The sequence below is a fragment of the Giraffa tippelskirchi genome, chromosome 2 (assembly GCF_054371585.1).
Source record: "Giraffa tippelskirchi isolate mGirTip1 chromosome 2, T2T-mGirTip1v1.2.pri, whole genome shotgun sequence".
NCBI lineage: Eukaryota > Metazoa > Chordata > Mammalia > Artiodactyla > Giraffidae > Giraffa > Giraffa tippelskirchi.
In genome coordinates, this window is record NC_137276.1 from 120,153,678 (window position 1) to 120,169,999 (window position 16,322).

A 16,322-nucleotide genomic window follows, 5' to 3' on the forward strand; every position below is an offset into this window, starting at 1 on the left:
ATCTCTTCAGTGACTGGATTTACAAGGTAAGTTAGCAAAACACATTCTTCCATGAAATATGTACCACATTTTTAAAAATTACAATAAGCAAAGGATTAGAAATTTGGACAGAAAACAAGTCAGTGTTTTACAAAATTACCTATTCATTACAAAGACAAGTTTATAGCACAAAATACATTTGCCATATTATGGGTCCAAGTACCCTGAAATATAACTATGAGGTTAACATTCACACTGGATTAACCAAGCCTCTGATTTCTCTTCATTCTACCTGCTCCCTTACTCTTGTATCTTAGTTAGTTAAGTCCACTTGGATGCGGACCTCCTACAGGTCCCTTGAATACTCAAAACCTTATTCATGTTTACTCCAGTCACAGCATAATTCAAACTAATGTAACATCTATCTCACACTCCAAGACAGAAACCTCCATCTTCCTTCTACCCTAGGGTGAGTTACTAGTCCTCAATTTTACTTCCTGGATATGTCAGATCTATTCCCTCTGTTCTACTCCCAGGGAATTAGCTTCTTATTTACTTCTTACTTTGATTTATCACCTGGAACTAAGTCTCCCATGAATTAGTTGGAACTAAGTCTCCCATGAGTCAGCTCCTTATTCACTTCTCACTTTGACTTATCACCTGGAATTTTCAGACTTTCCATTCAGATTTCCCTTTAGATATTTCACTACAATACTACCAAAGTGATCTCTCTACAGTACAAACCCAGTATCCTTACCTTCAGTGGTTCCATGTAGCTTTCCAGAAATTTTTCAGCTCCCTGACTTACTTTCATCTCCCACCACTGCCCTCCTATTCCCACCCCAAATACATCACACTTTAGGTTAACCCCAGCCACAGTGAACTTACAGTTTCCAGATACATCATCTTGTTTTTTTTCCTTTATTTTCCAGTATGTTGTTCCCTCTCTGAAACACTTTTCTACTCTTCTTACCTAGCAAAAGCTTTAACTTTCAGCTTAGATGCCAAGTCCACCAGAGAACTTTCCATGGCTCTCTGCTTTAGATGTCCTCTTCTGTCCTCCCATTGCATTTATCACAAATACTGTACAGCAAAAAGTACTTGTATAATTCAATATGTACCGTTTGCTTTATTTTTCTGTGTCTTCACCTAAATTATGAGCTCCTTGAGAACAGGACTGACAACACACTTCACGTCACACTGCCTGACACATGGAAGGGGTTGCTGTTAAGTGAATGATTTATAAAACAGGGAGAGAGAAAAGAAGGATAGATGGGGAGAGGGAGGAAGGAAAGAAAAACAGAGAGGAAGAAAAGGTAGAAGGGAAAGAGGGAAGGAGACAAGGAGCCAGAGAGAGGAAAGGAGAAGGGGTGGTTGGGGAGAGAGGGACTGAGAACACTCACACAAACAAAGGATATTTCAAAGGGCACGTGCAATCAATCCATTATTTTTATGTGGTCTCAGACAGTGATTACTGAGGAGAGAATGGTACATCTGAAAAAGCCCATCTCCCCAGATCCTAAGCACAACCATCTGAATCACTTATCCCCTGAAGATTCTCAAATGTCTACTCTATTCCATTTCCACTTGAAAATTTACTGCAGTGTAATGAGAAATGTTAATAACATGCATGATATAAAAACAAAAAAAAAATTTAGAAAAAAGCAGAAAATGTGTCTGACATAATTCTTAGATTTACAGACTTCAATAATCTATCATTTCCTCACAATGTGCTATCAATGACATTGAAAGGTTTATCACAAGTATGACAAGTAAACCCAACATAACACCAACGTCATGATCCACATTAAAGCACAAAACCGCTTTTATGTTATAGCCACATTTCTCAAAAACACACCAGGCAGAACCATGAGATATGGTAAAGGAACTTTATTTATTTAAATAAATTCTTAAAGGTAGTACTACAGGAAAATTGCTTCTAAAACATACAGCATTTAAAATGATACGTATATTTTTCCTTGCCTTGGGACTTTCAAGCAACAACCAAAAAAGTGTATTCCTACACACTTTTTCAGTTACCTCAATATGCTGTCACTTAATAAAATTTAAATCTGTGACTAGGAAGACAAATAATACAAACTTAAAAGCTTGCTACAAAGCACAAATTTCTTTGGTAGGTCTGATAATTGGCCTAAGTCCTTCCATGGCTTAGTTGTCATTACAATATAGAGACTGGGAACACACTAAAGAGAAAATCTAAAGTCTAATATAATCAATACTACATACTTTTTGAATTACAATTTTGTTAAAGCAAATACCAATCCATGGGCAGCCTCTCAACTTCTTAAGTTGAAAGACATAAGCTAAGTTTTTAGAATTAATGATTACTAGTAGATTCCCAAAGAGAGGACTTACTGTACTGATAAAAACAGAAGTTCTTCTTGTACAAAATTAGAAGATTATTTTAACAATTCTTCCCTTTTAACATTACTAGTAACTTTTTTTTTTAAAGGCAATAATAATGGAAATGCTGAATCTTTAAAATGAGTAGTTCTACAATAACACCAAAAAATTGCATTTGCCTAATACTATGAAACTTTCAAGCTGAAGTTTCCAACGTACTTTCATTTTTTAAACAAGTTTTAAAAAAAAAAGAAAATGAAAGGAAGCGAGAAAAAGAAAATCTAAAAGACCTTCAACTTACTACATTTCCTTTAACCAAAAATTAACATAGTACCCTAGATGTGCCAGGCACTCACTGGAAACTTTGACAGATTACAACATTTATTCCAAACTAATTTATTCCAAACTAACTCCTGTATTATTCACCCTATAAACTTAAATCATTCAACCCAACACTTTTCTATAGAAATCGCTGTCCAATGCCAAAGAAGATATAATTTTTTCTAAAAAACTTACCTGTCACTGTTTCACACAGGTCAGACAGGTGACCGAGCTAGCATCTGTGATTAACAAAAGGGATTCATTTCTGAAACATCACTGATTGTTTTTTTATTTACATGAAGGTGAAATAGTAATTCAGCAGATTTAAGCTGTTTCATGTAGGAATTTATAGCACCTCAAACTCAAAAAGAAAAAACCTAAAAAAAAAAAACTGGACTGAATTTAACTACTTTGTATAGCTGATAAATATTTAAGTAGTCATGGCTTTCACTTTCTACCATGAACAAGTACTGCAAATCTTAATTTGGATGCAGTACTATAAAAGTGGTCCTGATTCTGAAGAGAATTAAAATTTAAAAAAAATAATTCAAAGGACTGTCAAAAGTAGATGGTATTTACATTTTAACATACTAACTGCTGCATTTCTACCCCTGTGAAAACCCTCTACTCTTTTCAAGCTCTTCTGAATTTGTAATGGATGAAAAATACCTGCTAATCTCTAAGTTCCACCAGTTGAATCTAAACATTTCTGATATTTAAGGCTTTTCATCCTAAAGTGCGTCAAAAAATATGACAGCATTCAATCACATATTCTCTAAAGTGAAAAAACAACCTGTACCAAGTTTACGACTATAATCTCTTCAACCATTTAACCAAACTGTACTCTTCTAGACAACATCCTCCATTCAGTTAACATGTTTACATTTTAAAGGAACCTGGTCATCGGTTTTATCACAATACAATACAGCATCTGATAATTTATAGACCTAATGGATCAGCAGAGGAAAACACACCATATAATCCTAAATCCCCGGAAATACAAGGAACAACCGCTATCTCTGAATTATGTAAAGATCACCAACATTCTCTTCAAAAAATCTTTCAATTAAGATTATATTTAATTTCCCTAAGCAAGGAGGTCTTCTGTTAAAAATTCACAATACTGTTCACACAATAAATGAGATGTTCTTTCATCAGTGTAACCGATAGAACCACAATACAGTTCAGTTCATAGAGTCAGATTACTTGACCTGCTTTTAAAACACTTAAATTCACGCAGCTATTTCTCTCATTCCCCGCAAAAAGAGAGGTTCTGTAAGGGAAAAACCATCCTCAGCGAGATATCCTAAACCGGCTCCAACTCCGCAGCAAAGCCCACCGATATCCACACCAGCTGACCCTCGTCGTCTCCGGGGAACGAGCTCGGGCGCCAAGCCACCACACACACCTTTCTCGGCAAAACTCGGAGCGGCCCCCCACCCGAACTCGATCAAAGCCCCCACTTCCTAGATTCTCTAGACCCCGAGGCCCGTCTTCTGGAGGTGATCTTACCTTCATGATGATCCTGGGGCCGCGATCTCCCCGAAAAAAACAGATTCACCTGCACCTGGAAAAGAAACAAAAGACACCCCGTCAACCTCACGGGCACCCCTCTGCACTGGCGGAGGCGGAGGGACTCCAGCGAAGCCTGCACGCCGAAAAGGAGCTCAGGGAGGCGTCAGCCTCCAAACGCCGATCCAGGGTCCCCTCTGGCCCCGCCATCCCCGCAAACCCGGCCACCTACACAGCTCGACAGCTTCCCGTCCCCCATTGTCGGGACCCGACGGAGTTTCCCGTCTCCGACAATGACGCCATTTCTGTCAGAGAAGAAACTCACAAGCCTGGGGGCCGGCGCGGGGCCGGCCGCCCTCCTGCCCGAGGGCCTCCGCGCCGTTCCGGCAGCTCCCCCTCCAAAGGGCCGCGCACCCCAAGTCCAAGCGGGCGCGAGCCGGGCCTGGGGGAGCACAGCAGGGGCGGCGGACGGGCCGGGCGGGCCGGAGGGCCGCGAGCTGCACCGACCCGCCGCAGAGCCTCAGCCCACGTCCCGCTCCGAGACGGACACCCGACAAGTGGGAGCGGGATACGAGGGGACGGGGAGAGCGCCGAGGGGCCAGGAGGCGGCAGAGCTCCCCCACAGGGGCCGAGGGACGCTAAAGCGCTGAGTGTGCGGCCGCCAGGCTGGGGGGCGACTCGGACTCGGCAACTGCGGGGGGCGGGGGGAGCTCCACGGAGGCCGAGGCCCCGAATTTCGGTGCCCGGGGAGACCACCAGAGCGACCTTCCCCGGCTCCTCGGCCAGGCCCAGTGACTCCTTTAAAGACCCCCTTACGAGACCGCGAAAGCCTCAGAAAATGTCCCTACCTTCCTCGGAGGCGAGCTCCGACCCTGGCACGTCCAGAGTCCCCTCCCCGGCTCCCCCCCAAAACCAGCAGGCCCGGGGGAGAGATGGGGGAAGAAGGGCGGCGGGTCCAGCGGTTGCTGAGGCTGAAGCTCCGGCTCCTCCTCCTCCCGCGGCGGCGACTGGTACCTTTGTTTGGCGGCCGCTCGGGCTCCCTCGCTGGGGGGAGGGGGGACGACGAAAAATCTCTCCCGGACTGGAGGTCTGGGCCCCCAATTGCGCTGCCCTCCAGAGGACGGCGGCGACAGACCCTCTGCGGCTCCCTCTGAGCAAAAGTCCAGGCGGTGGCCGTGGCAGCGGCAAGCTTAAGCTGAAGAGTCTCCCTCCGCTCCGGCGCCCGAGCTCCTCACTCCGGACTCGACTGACGGGCAAACATCGCTTCCCCCCCCACCCCAACTCCCCCCCTTCCCTCCTTTCTCCCCTCCCCTAGACTTTTTTCCCCCTCCCCTACCTCTTTCCCGGATGGCTTCTTAGACGACCTCGGATTGGTTAGGCTTCTTTACAACCCGCCTATACCCTGTTCCTATTGGTCCCCGCGATACAAACAACGACGCCATTTTCCCACCAGTTCTATGGAAACAGAAAGTTACGCCTCAAAGCTCCCCGGGAAATGTAGTCCAGCCTTTCGGGCCAATGCGCGAGGACTCCCACCGAAGAACTGCAAGACCCGCAATGCCCCGCGCCTCCGTGAGACGGGCGGGGGGGGGGACGAAAGGGGGCGGAGCAACAAAGCAGCGGGGAGGTGGCAACGACGCCTGCGCAGTGTGACCGGGATGGCGCATTTTATTGCACCGAGTAATGCGGTGTCGCCGGCGGCCGAGGAGGGCGGAGGGTTCTGTGGTGAAGTAGAGAGACGTATTCATGTAGGCATCGGAGGGATCCTTACTCTGAACTATAAGGTGGGAAGCTGATACTGGGTACAGCTTACTCCCGGACCCGCGGCGTGAAAGTTGTGATATCATCCTCGAACCGTGAGTGGCTGTGGTGGCGGCTGGGGGGAACCCGGATGGGGAGGTGGGTGGGGGAGGCTGGGAGGCGGAGCTGAAAGGAAAGAAAGAAAGGAGGTTGAGGACCCGGATGCTGAACCGGATTGTGTATGAATTTTCCATCCTCTGGCTGGAGAAGGGGAGGAGCCGTAAGGGACCCAGCGGGGCGGAAGGGGCCTTCTGGGCGGAGAGGAAGCCGGCACCTCACCGACCCTGTGCTAGTGGAGTCGACGTCTGAAGCTCTTCTACCAAGCCTGTGTTAAAAATCTGACTCGAAGTTATTTAAATTCCCTCCCTGTATCTCTCCGGCAGTTTTCTTCAGATCCATCCATCTCCCGGAGTTTGGACGGATGCGCTCTGCGCTCCGCAGCCTCCCTTATGTTTGTATGTCGATTTGGCAATACTGAAGCCAGATCCTTCCCTTTAAAGGAAAGGAAAAAAAAAAAAACCACTTTGCGTGATATTTTCACTTTTCCATGCCGGAGTCTGCCTTGAGTTTATCCTCTAACGCGTTGGAAGGCACTTGCTGTTGGTTCCCTCGTTCATTTCACATATTTGAGCGCCTACCATGTGAAAAAACTGGTATGGCCCCTGCCTTGCTGAATCGGAGCCTAAGACGGACAGGATGGACACACACGTCAGTGTGAAATTGCAACAGGTGTGATTGCTACGAAAGAGGGTGTCACGGTGATATGAGAATTGGAAATAGGGAATTTGCTTTAGGGAGATGAGGGAAGGCTTTCCCGAGCAAGTGAAGATCGAGCTGAGAGCAGAAGGTTTAGCAGGAGTTAACTAAGGGAAGAACATTCCAGACAGAAACGGTATGATGTTGCAAAGCCTTATGCCAGCGGAGAGCTTTTTAAAATATGAAGAACTGAGACTGGAGGACCGGGGCAGGGGGGGGGGGGGGGTCGGTTTAACTGTCCGAACCTGACACGCTTTGTTAGGGAGTTTTGTTCTGTTTAAGAGCCGTGGAATAACGTCTAAGGGTTCCCAATCAGAGGAGAGGTAGGACCAGATTTGAATTTAGAAAAGGTCACAGGGTGAAGAGTAGAGGACTAGATGAGAGGGGCAGGTGCCAGGGAGTCCAACCTGGCGGTTATTGTCTCCATGGAAAAGAGAATTTGATTTTGTGTTAATTAATATTCATCATATATTGTTTGAACAAATTTAAGGCAATTTCCCAATTTTGAAAATGAGTAGTTTCGGACTCTGAACAGAGGCATTCTGTGGTGGTTGTTTACTCTAAAAGTAAATTAGGCACAACATTGTAATGAACTATATACGTCAATAAAATATTTTAAAAATTAGTAGAGTTCATTTAACACAGTAATGCCTCTTTATATTCAAGTCTCCTATGTGACAGCTAAAATTTCTAAGTGTGATAAATTGCAGTCTTTTGGGTAAAGAAAAAAAGGTCAGTCAGAGTATTGCCACTGTAATAAGTATTGCCACAGGGCTGTAATGTAGCAACAGTTAAACTACACAAGAGAAGAAACAGACTGGTTTTCAGTACCTAGAAAAATTGAGGCTTCTATGTTTTCCCACTGTTGAGAATACTTTCATATAAACGTTTTTTGGGAAAGGAACATTAATTGACCTATTTGTTAGGTGAGTATTCTTAAACTTTCTTGAATGATCAAAGGAAAGGATTTTTTAAAAAATTCATAACTGATATTTTCAGTTGAAAAAAACATCAACCAAAACCCACAGAATTGAAACAGATTAGCTCTGATATCTATCCAGCGGTGTATAGTTGCTACAGACAAAACAGAATTATTCAAAGTTGGTCTTACAAGTTTTCTTTTCTTTTGGCCACACCGCATGGCATGTGGGATTTTAGTTCCCCAACCAGAAATCCAAACCCTACCCCCTGCATTGGAAGTATGGTTTCTTAATCACTGGACCACTAGGGAAGTCCATATTGATTTTTAAATTCTGTGTTCTGGAGGCTGTGAAAAAGATAAACAGAATTTTTGTTCTCACCTAGTTGAGAAGAGATAGCTACTAATTGGTTTAAATAAAATAGTGTGTGTATATATATATATATATGTAGTACTTTTTAAAATTCTACTTTTAATTCTGTTCAGTAATCTTTTACCTAAGTGATTATTCTTCCTGCGTATGATCTTCCTTTGTAATCTCTTAAGAATAAGGTAATCTTTGTCAGAGGTTAAACAGTATAGGTGTTATTAGGTTACTTCCAGGTAACACAGGGGTAAAGAATAAGCCTGCCAATGCAGAAGACGCAGGAGACAGGGTCAGTCCCTGGGTAGGCAAGATCCCCTGGAGAAAGAAATGGCAACCCACTCCAGTATTCCTGCCTGGAAAATTCCGTGGACAAAGGAGCCTAGGGGCTACAGTCCGTGGGGTCACAAAGAATCAGACATGACTGAGCACACATCAGGTTACCAAACTGGTGTTTGGATTATTTCAAAGTATTTTCTGAACATTTTTTACCTTGGGACATACTTAATATTAATTGTTGTTCAAGGCAGATGTAGCAGTTTTCTGTATGGAAGTTTTCTCTTTGGATTCAATTGCTAAAAGGATTTCCTTTGGGAAGTGCAGATTTTTATGATCATTTCACCTAGATATTCAAGAATAGACTACAGAAAACACACCTTTCAATCCTTTAGCATGATCCTTGGGACCAAATCATTGTCCCAAGAAACGAAAGTAGACAAAGGTGAGAAACCTTCTAAAATGTCCAGATTAGAAATGAAGACTTCCCAGCAACCACCCCCCAAAAGAAAAGAAACAGAAAAAAACAAAAACAGAAATGAAAATTCCTAATAAGAGGACAAAAGTACCAATAGATATTTACAAAGAGAGAGTGGAGATTCAACAGTAAAGGAGGATTCTAGTAAAATTGTAAGTGCAATTTTAGGAAATATTGAAGTAAATATAAAATTTAGAATAATAAGTCACCTCAGGGGAATATTTTTAATAATATAATTTCACTCAAGGGACTTCCCTGGTGGTACATGGATAAGAATTTGCCCACCAATGCAGGGGACACTGATTCGATCCCTGGTCCAAGAAGATCACACATGACAGAGGGCAACTATGCCCATGCGCCACACTAAACCCACACGCCCTGGAGCCTATGCTCCACAACGAGAGAAGCCACCACAGTGAGAAGCCCATGCACCACAAGGAAGAGTATCCCCCCATTGCCACAACTAGAGAAGGTCCACGCACAACAATGAAGACCCAACACAGCCAAAAATTAATAAATTAACTAATTTTAAAAAAACGTCTTTTATAATTGCACTCAAGTTAGTACATGTCTTAATCAGAGTGTCTAAAATGGATTGTGAAGAAAATGCATAAAAGAATTTTCTCCTTATATACTCCTTACATTTTAAATATACATTTGACCCTTGAACAATGTGAATTTGAACTGCTCATGTTCCACCTATACTCATGTTTCTTTTTATAATATATACTACAGTATTACATGATTTGTGGTTAGACTTGAATCTGCATGCAGAACCAGGGATGCTGAGGTTCAACTGTGAAGTATTGATAGTACTCAAGATTTCCAACTGAAGAGGGGAGGGTGTTGGTGCCCGAACCCCAGTGTTGTTTAAGGGTCTCGTGTATAAAACATACTCATTTTAATGCTCTTAGGAAAAAAAGTATGTTTTCTAATTTATATGATCGATCAAATATAGAAGTGTCTAATTCTGTGAATTTGTTTTTAAGGTTTCATAGGTGTAGAATTTTCACTTAAAACCAAACTGAAAGTTTACTTTTACTAAAACATCTTGAAATACAAACTCCTTTCCACTTTGACACTCAATTACGTCATCTTTATGTTTCTCCTTTTTTATAGATCAGCTTTGAAATTTAAAAACAATGGAGAAGACTCAAGAAACCGTCCAAAGAATTCTTCTAGAACCTTACAAGTACTTACTTCAGTTACCAGGTAACAGTTTAATCATAATACATATAGGGTCATTTATATAGAGTGCTGCTGCTGCTAAGTCGCTTCAGTCGTGTCCGACTCTGTGCAACCCCATAGACGACAGCCTACCAGGCTCCGCCATCCTTGGGATTCTCCAGGCAAGAACACTGGAGTGGGTTGCCATTTCCTTCTCCAGTGCATGAAAGGGAAAAGTGAAAGTGAAGCCGCTCAGTCGTGTCCGACTCTTAGCGACCCCATGGACCGCAGCCTACCAGGCTCCTCCATCCATGGGATTTTCCAGGCAAGAGTACTGGAGTGGGGTGCCATTGTGGTCATTTAAAGATTAGCATAGAGAAAACGTTAGAATTGCCAGCTCTTGAGACTCTATTTAAGGAGATACATATAAGGAAAATAATTATGAACTTTTACAATTTTTTGTTTCTTAAAAGGGACGTTTTTAAGGCACCTCTTTAAAAATGCCCAATTTTATAACATAACTGAAAATAAAAATACTTAAAACATTTGAGTATCTCATTAGAAATTTTATCCTTTATGGATTCCACACAGTTTTATTCCCTACTGTCTTGATATTAGGGGGTGTTATGCCAATTTGTATGACAACAAAAAGCTACACTTAACTTCTTATTTCTTGGCTGTGGTGAGTCCTTGTTGCAGTGCGTGGGCTTTCTCTAGTTGAAGCAAGCAGGGGCTACTCTTCAGTGAGGTGCAGGCTTCTCACTGCAGTGGCTTCTCGTTGCAGAGCATGGACTCTAGACACACAAGTTCAGTAGTTGTGGCCCACAAGTTTAGTTGCTCCACGGCATGTGGAATCTTTCCCAACCAAGGATCGAACCAGTATTCCCTGCATTGCAAGATGGATCTTTGGCTACAAACCACCAGGGAAACCCCAGACAGCGTTTCTTACGCTACTAGTTCCTGTAAGAGACAAATAGCAATGCATTCAAAGCACATTACTTGGAAGCATAACCTAAATTATTCCTCTACAAAGATGAGTCACTTGGACATGGCTTAATCATATGCATGTGCTTGTTTTATTTTGCTAATTTTTTTTCCTTAGCTTTTCTGAGAAGTGATAGTAGCAAGTAAAAACTCATGCATTTGATAAATGTGGCTTCTCATAATAAAAATTCAAACTTTTCACAGATGAAAAGTTGGTAATTCCCTGGCAATCCGGTCATCAGGACTCTGCACTTTCACTGCCAAGGACCCAGGTTTAATCTCTGACATCCCATAAGCTGTGCAGTGTGGCCAAAAAAAAAATAAGGTGTTAGGTTGACAAGCATAGGAAGACCTATTTAGCTCATAGCGTGTCTCAGCTATAGTGTAGTGATGATCTCAACTCAGTCACAATTAAAACTTTTTATTTCTGTTCCAAAGTGCACACTTGGGCTTCCCTGGTGGCTCGGTGGTAAAGAATCCACTTGCCAGTGCAGGAGATGTGAGTTCGATCCCTGATCTGGGAAGATAACCGAATGCTGCAGAGCAACTAAGCCCATGTGCCAGAGCTATTGAGCCTGTGCTCCAGAGCACTGTAACTGCAGCTCCTGAAGCCCTCGTGCCCTAGAGCCCATGCTCAGCAACAGGAGGGGTCAACACAATGAGAAGCCTGTACACCACAGCTAGAGAGTAGCCCCCACTCACCACAACTGGAGAAAAGCTCATGCAGCAACAAAGACCCAGCACAGCCAAAAATAAGTAAACATTTTAAAATGAATAAAGTGCACACTTTTCTTGATGAGCATACCTCAGTGGGAATTAGGGCATTTCTAATCTTTATGAGCCATGGGAGGGTAAGAGTGGTTGTCCAAAGCTAGAAGAGTGGTAGCTCTACCTCCACCTTGGAAACCATCGTGATTAGTGATATTTCTACTCTAGCAGACCGTAATGGAGACACACTTGCTAATGTCAATGCTTCAGAAGCATGGGGAGAGACAAGTGGAGAATGCAAGGGAACATTGCCAACTGTTCAAGAAAAAGCCAAGAGACTGCTTTTGGGTGACATTTATTCAGCTGCCAGTAGCTTCACTTATTTTAGGGTCTCGAATTGAGAAAGGTCACACTGTTTCTCCTGAACTCTCCCCGCCTATTGCTGGGCTTATTTTGTTACAAGCTGGCAAACACTGGTTGGAACTGGGCTACCGTAAAATATGCTAGTTATTAGTGATGATAAGAGTCTTAACTAGCATCACCCAGTGTCTCCCACTCCACTACTGTACAAAGCAAAAACTGCTGTAATTACATTTTAATAATAATGCTTACCTACCTAATGAACTACTTCAGTAGCTTTGTTTTAATCCTTATTATTCAGAAGTAATGTTTTAGGCCTTTAGATAACATATTTAAGACTCATTAGGTATCCTATCTTTTTTTTAATCAAATATACTCTTGCATTCATGATAGAATATAATTTCAAAAGATTTTCCTAAAGAAACAGGAAACTGTGTTATGCATAAAGTATTTTTCACAGAGAGCTTCAGAGTTACTAAAGTGACTTAAAGGTGGGCGAGACCACTTATTGTAGAGTTACTCTTATTAATAAAAGATTATAATAATTTTTGACATTAGGGTGTTCTGAAATTAGTGAAGTATTAATAGAATGACTTGTATTTATGTTTGTTTATATACCTATGCAGAAGTATAGGTCCCCAGGCCTTTGCGGTTGGAAGCCGAGGAAGAAGCAAGCGTGCAGAAAGGGAGTCAGTAATGTTAAGGTCTTAAAGAGGAAACAGTCATTATTGTAATATTAAAACCTGAAAACAAAACCTGAGTATGTGTAAATTAAGCCATTCATTTGACTGTTTTGCAAATACATTCTGAAATGAAAGCAGAAATGTGACTGTACATTGCTTCTGTGTTCTTCATTTTCTGATGAAAATGAAGCTTGGTTTTTTAAAGTGATGAAGTTACTTTGCACAATTGTGCATTCTCGTTGTAGCCCAGATTGACCTTTGTCAAACTGGAAAATATATCAGAAGTTAAGGGTATAATTGCTACGCAGACCATGTTCACCTTAAGGGTTAATATCCAGAACCCTAAGAGAGCCTTCCCTTTTAGACTTCTCACAGAAAGTGAAACTTTTTTCCATTTGTGTGTGTGATGAGGGTCTATGTATTCACTTGTTTGGATGATTGGTACAGAGAAAAACATACAGGACTCAGAAAATACTGTTTTTGTTTACTGAAACTTTTTATATAACTATTTCCCTGAAGCCTAATCTGAAATTAGGATGTTACTGTGCATTCACTTTAGCAGGAAGCTCATAGAATGTTTTTATGAAATGAACTGATTGTGGTTTTTAGCTACCATTCCTTTATATCTGGGCTAAAACAGCTTCTAGAGGTGACTATTAACCAAAGACCTCTCTCGAGCTTTCTGTATAAGAAAAATATTGAAAAACTAATGGCCCCAGTCAAAATAAAGAAATTAACTTTTGACTAGATTCAGGATGTTAAAAAAGAATACTTCATGGGATGATAATCTTATTTTTTGCTTGAAAAGAAGCAGAGCTGTCCAGTCTCTAAAATCTTAAAGGAAAGGTAGATAATTTTAAGAGGTCATTTTATAAGGTAATTCAGTAGCAAAGTACCTTTACTTAGAAATACCTATAGTTATGTATGGGATGGAGAAACAACAAGGTCCTGCTATATAGCTCAGGGAACTATATTCAGTATTCTATGATAAACCATAATGGAAAAGAATATTAAAAAAGAATGTATATATATGTATAACTGAATCACTTTGCAGTGCAGTAGAAAGGTAACACATTATAAATCCACTATATTTCAATTAAAAAAATAAATACCTGTAGTCTCTGAAATAGGCTAATTGACTGCCACTGACTAGACGGTCTCCCTTTTCAAAAAAGGAATGAATTAGATCTTAATTCCTTAAAAGCTATTCCATTCCAAAATTGTTGATATAAGTTAAGATGAAAGGAGTGGGCTCACTGATGGGCCACTGGAGTACTATAAATCTCTTTCACCTGCCTTAATTTTAAAAGGTTAAGTGTCTTTAGTATATGAGTTTTGGCAGTAGGGACCCAGCAGTAGAAGATAAGCTCTATAGTAGGTAATGGATTGATGGGGCTGGATTTATCAAGTCTTACTAGTTTTAGAAGAAGTTTCTGAATGTGTTTGTTATAATTAAAATATTAATTCATTGCCAAATTGTATTCTTTAAATGCAGGTAAACAAGTGAGAACCAAACTTTCACAGGCATTTAATCATTGGCTAAAAGTTCCAGAAGACAAGCTACAGGTATTTAGGCAATTATAACTTCATTCTTTTTTTTTTTTTAGTATATATTTATTTATTTATGGCTGCATCAGGTCTTAGTTGTGGCACACAGCATCTTTGTTGCAGTATGTGGTCTCCAGTTGTGGCATGGGCTTAGGTGCCCCACATCATGTGGGATCCTAGTTCCCTGACTAGGGACTGAACGCACATATCCTGAATTGAAATATTCTTAACCACTGGACCACCAGGGAAGTTTTTCTAACCTCATTCTTAATCCCAAGAAATTAATAGATATCATGTAAAAATACTCCTAGCTCTTAACTCAGTTTAATGTTCATACAGTATTTCTGTTGAGGTCTCTAGATAGTAATTAATTGTAAAAACTAAGACACCTGACACTGATAATCTGTTATATAATAAGTATTGATAAGCTCTTTTGAATAATTCAAATAAAATGAAATTTTTCAATTGTATTTTTTACTAGATTATCATTGAAGTGACAGAAATGTTGCATAATGCCAGTTTACTCATCGATGATATTGAAGACAACTCAAAACTCCGACGTGGCTTTCCAGTGGCACACAGTATCTATGGAATTCCATCTGTCATCAATTCTGCCAATTATGTTTATTTTCTTGGCCTAGAGAAAGTCTTAACCCTCAATCACCCGGATGCAGTAAAGCTCTTTACCCGCCAGCTTTTAGAACTCCATCAGGGACAAGGCCTAGATATCTACTGGAGGGATAATTACACTTGTCCCACCGAAGAAGAATATAAAGCAATGGTGCTGCAAAAGACAGGTGGACTATTTGGATTAGCAGTAGGTCTCATGCAGTTGTTCTCTGATTACAAAGAAGATTTAAAACCACTACTTGATACACTTGGGCTCTTTTTCCAAATTAGGGATGATTATGCTAATCTACACTCCAAAGAATACAGTGAAAACAAAAGCTTTTGTGAAGATCTAACAGAGGGAAAGTTCTCATTCCCTACTATTCATGCTATCTGGTCCAGGCCGGAAAGCACCCAGGTGCAGAATATCTTGCGCCAGAGAACCGAAAACATAGATATTAAAAAATACTGTGTACATTACCTTGAGAATGTAGGTTCCTTCGAATACACTCGGAATACTCTTAAAGAGCTTGAATCGAAAGCCTATAAACAAATTGATGCTCGTGGTGGGAACCCTGAGCTAGTAGCTCTAATAAAACACTTAAGTAAAATGTTCAAAGAAGAGAATGAATAATGTTAAGCCATTCTCGACTAGGCTTGATACTTAGTTGACTTATTTTTGTCTTTTAGCCTATTACCTTTTAAAAAAATTGGACCAAGCTGTTAAGTCTCCAAAAATTGAGTGATAATGATGATGTGAGTAAGGTGGTTTCAATTTAGAATCCCTATGTACAGATAATCATCATAGTACAAAGTTGTAGGAATCAAAAGGAGCCACATTTAAATAAGTTAATTTGAATGTCAGAGTGTGCTGTGTTGGGACCTTGTGGCCAACTCTGCATCACATGTTCTGTAGATTCTGTCAATAAAAGAAGACTTCAGCTTCCAGGAACTTTTATCTACATACTTCCTAATTGTACTACATGGACAGTTCACAATTCATCTACCCCATTTCTGAGCCATCAACTACTTGGGACCAGTTTCCATAGCTCACTGGCCCAAAGATCACAGGAACTCTTTCTTCCTAAATGTCGTTGCTTAGAATAACTCATTCTCCTCCCTGGAAATTCCCTTACTTCCATGAAGAAGCTGACCGTGAAAGTAAGCATTCTGGCCCTTTGTTTCAACTCATTTTTTCCTTCCTCCCTATCCAGCAAATTCTGCTGTTTTAACCAAGGAGTCTTCACTGAATGAAGTTTACACACTAGCCCAGATACTTTTTCCTTCTAATGTAACTTGCTACACACACGCACGCTCAGTGCTCTGTCGTGTCTTGACTCTTTGCAACTATGGGTTGTAGCCTGCCAGGCTTCTCTGCCCATGAAATTTTCCAGGCAAGAATACTGGAGTGGCTTGCCATTTCCTCTTCAAAGGATCTTCCTGACCCAGGGATCAAACTTGAGTCTCCTGCATTTCCTGCGTTGCAAGCAGATT

General features: G+C 41.3%; 2 protein-coding genes across 15 annotated transcripts in view; one reads left to right on the forward strand and one right to left on the reverse strand.

Moving 5' to 3' along the window:
* ARID4B (AT-rich interaction domain 4B) overlaps positions 1-5,424 on the reverse strand; it is a 140,882-nt gene extending 135,458 nt beyond the window's left edge. For 3 of the 9 annotated variants that reach the window (XM_081570423.1, XM_081570419.1, XM_081570416.1), the window contains exons 1-2: positions 5,191-5,424; positions 4,177-4,231 (exon numbers count right to left, since the gene is read on the reverse strand). In XM_081570423.1, the coding sequence (XP_081426549.1) occupies positions 4,177-4,182 (6 nt within the window). In that variant the 5' untranslated portion in view covers positions 4,183-4,231; positions 5,191-5,424. Of the gene's footprint in view, positions 1-4,176; positions 4,232-4,501 lie in introns of all 9 variants that reach the window. The other 6 variants (XM_081570425.1, XM_081570420.1, XM_081570417.1 and 3 more) reach the window with 2 other exon arrangements.
* GGPS1 (geranylgeranyl diphosphate synthase 1) lies at positions 892-15,780 on the forward strand. Of its 6 annotated transcripts, none has more exons than XM_081570448.1 (5): positions 5,823-6,032; positions 6,360-6,868; positions 9,889-9,981; positions 14,167-14,237; positions 14,701-15,780. In XM_081570448.1, exons 3-5 carry the CDS (start codon positions 9,912-9,914, stop codon positions 15,460-15,462), a joined length of 903 nt encoding a protein of 300 aa, XP_081426574.1. In that variant the 5' UTR covers positions 5,823-6,032; positions 6,360-6,868; positions 9,889-9,911; the 3' UTR covers positions 15,463-15,780. The 6 variants fall into 6 exon arrangements, with proteins under 6 accessions (XP_081426570.1, XP_081426573.1, XP_081426574.1 ...); XM_081570446.1 differs by having other exon boundaries at positions 6,360-6,705; XM_081570447.1 differs by lacking the exons at positions 5,823-6,032; positions 6,360-6,868 and adding an exon at positions 5,614-5,748.
* Positions 15,781-16,322: the final 542 nt, after the last annotated feature.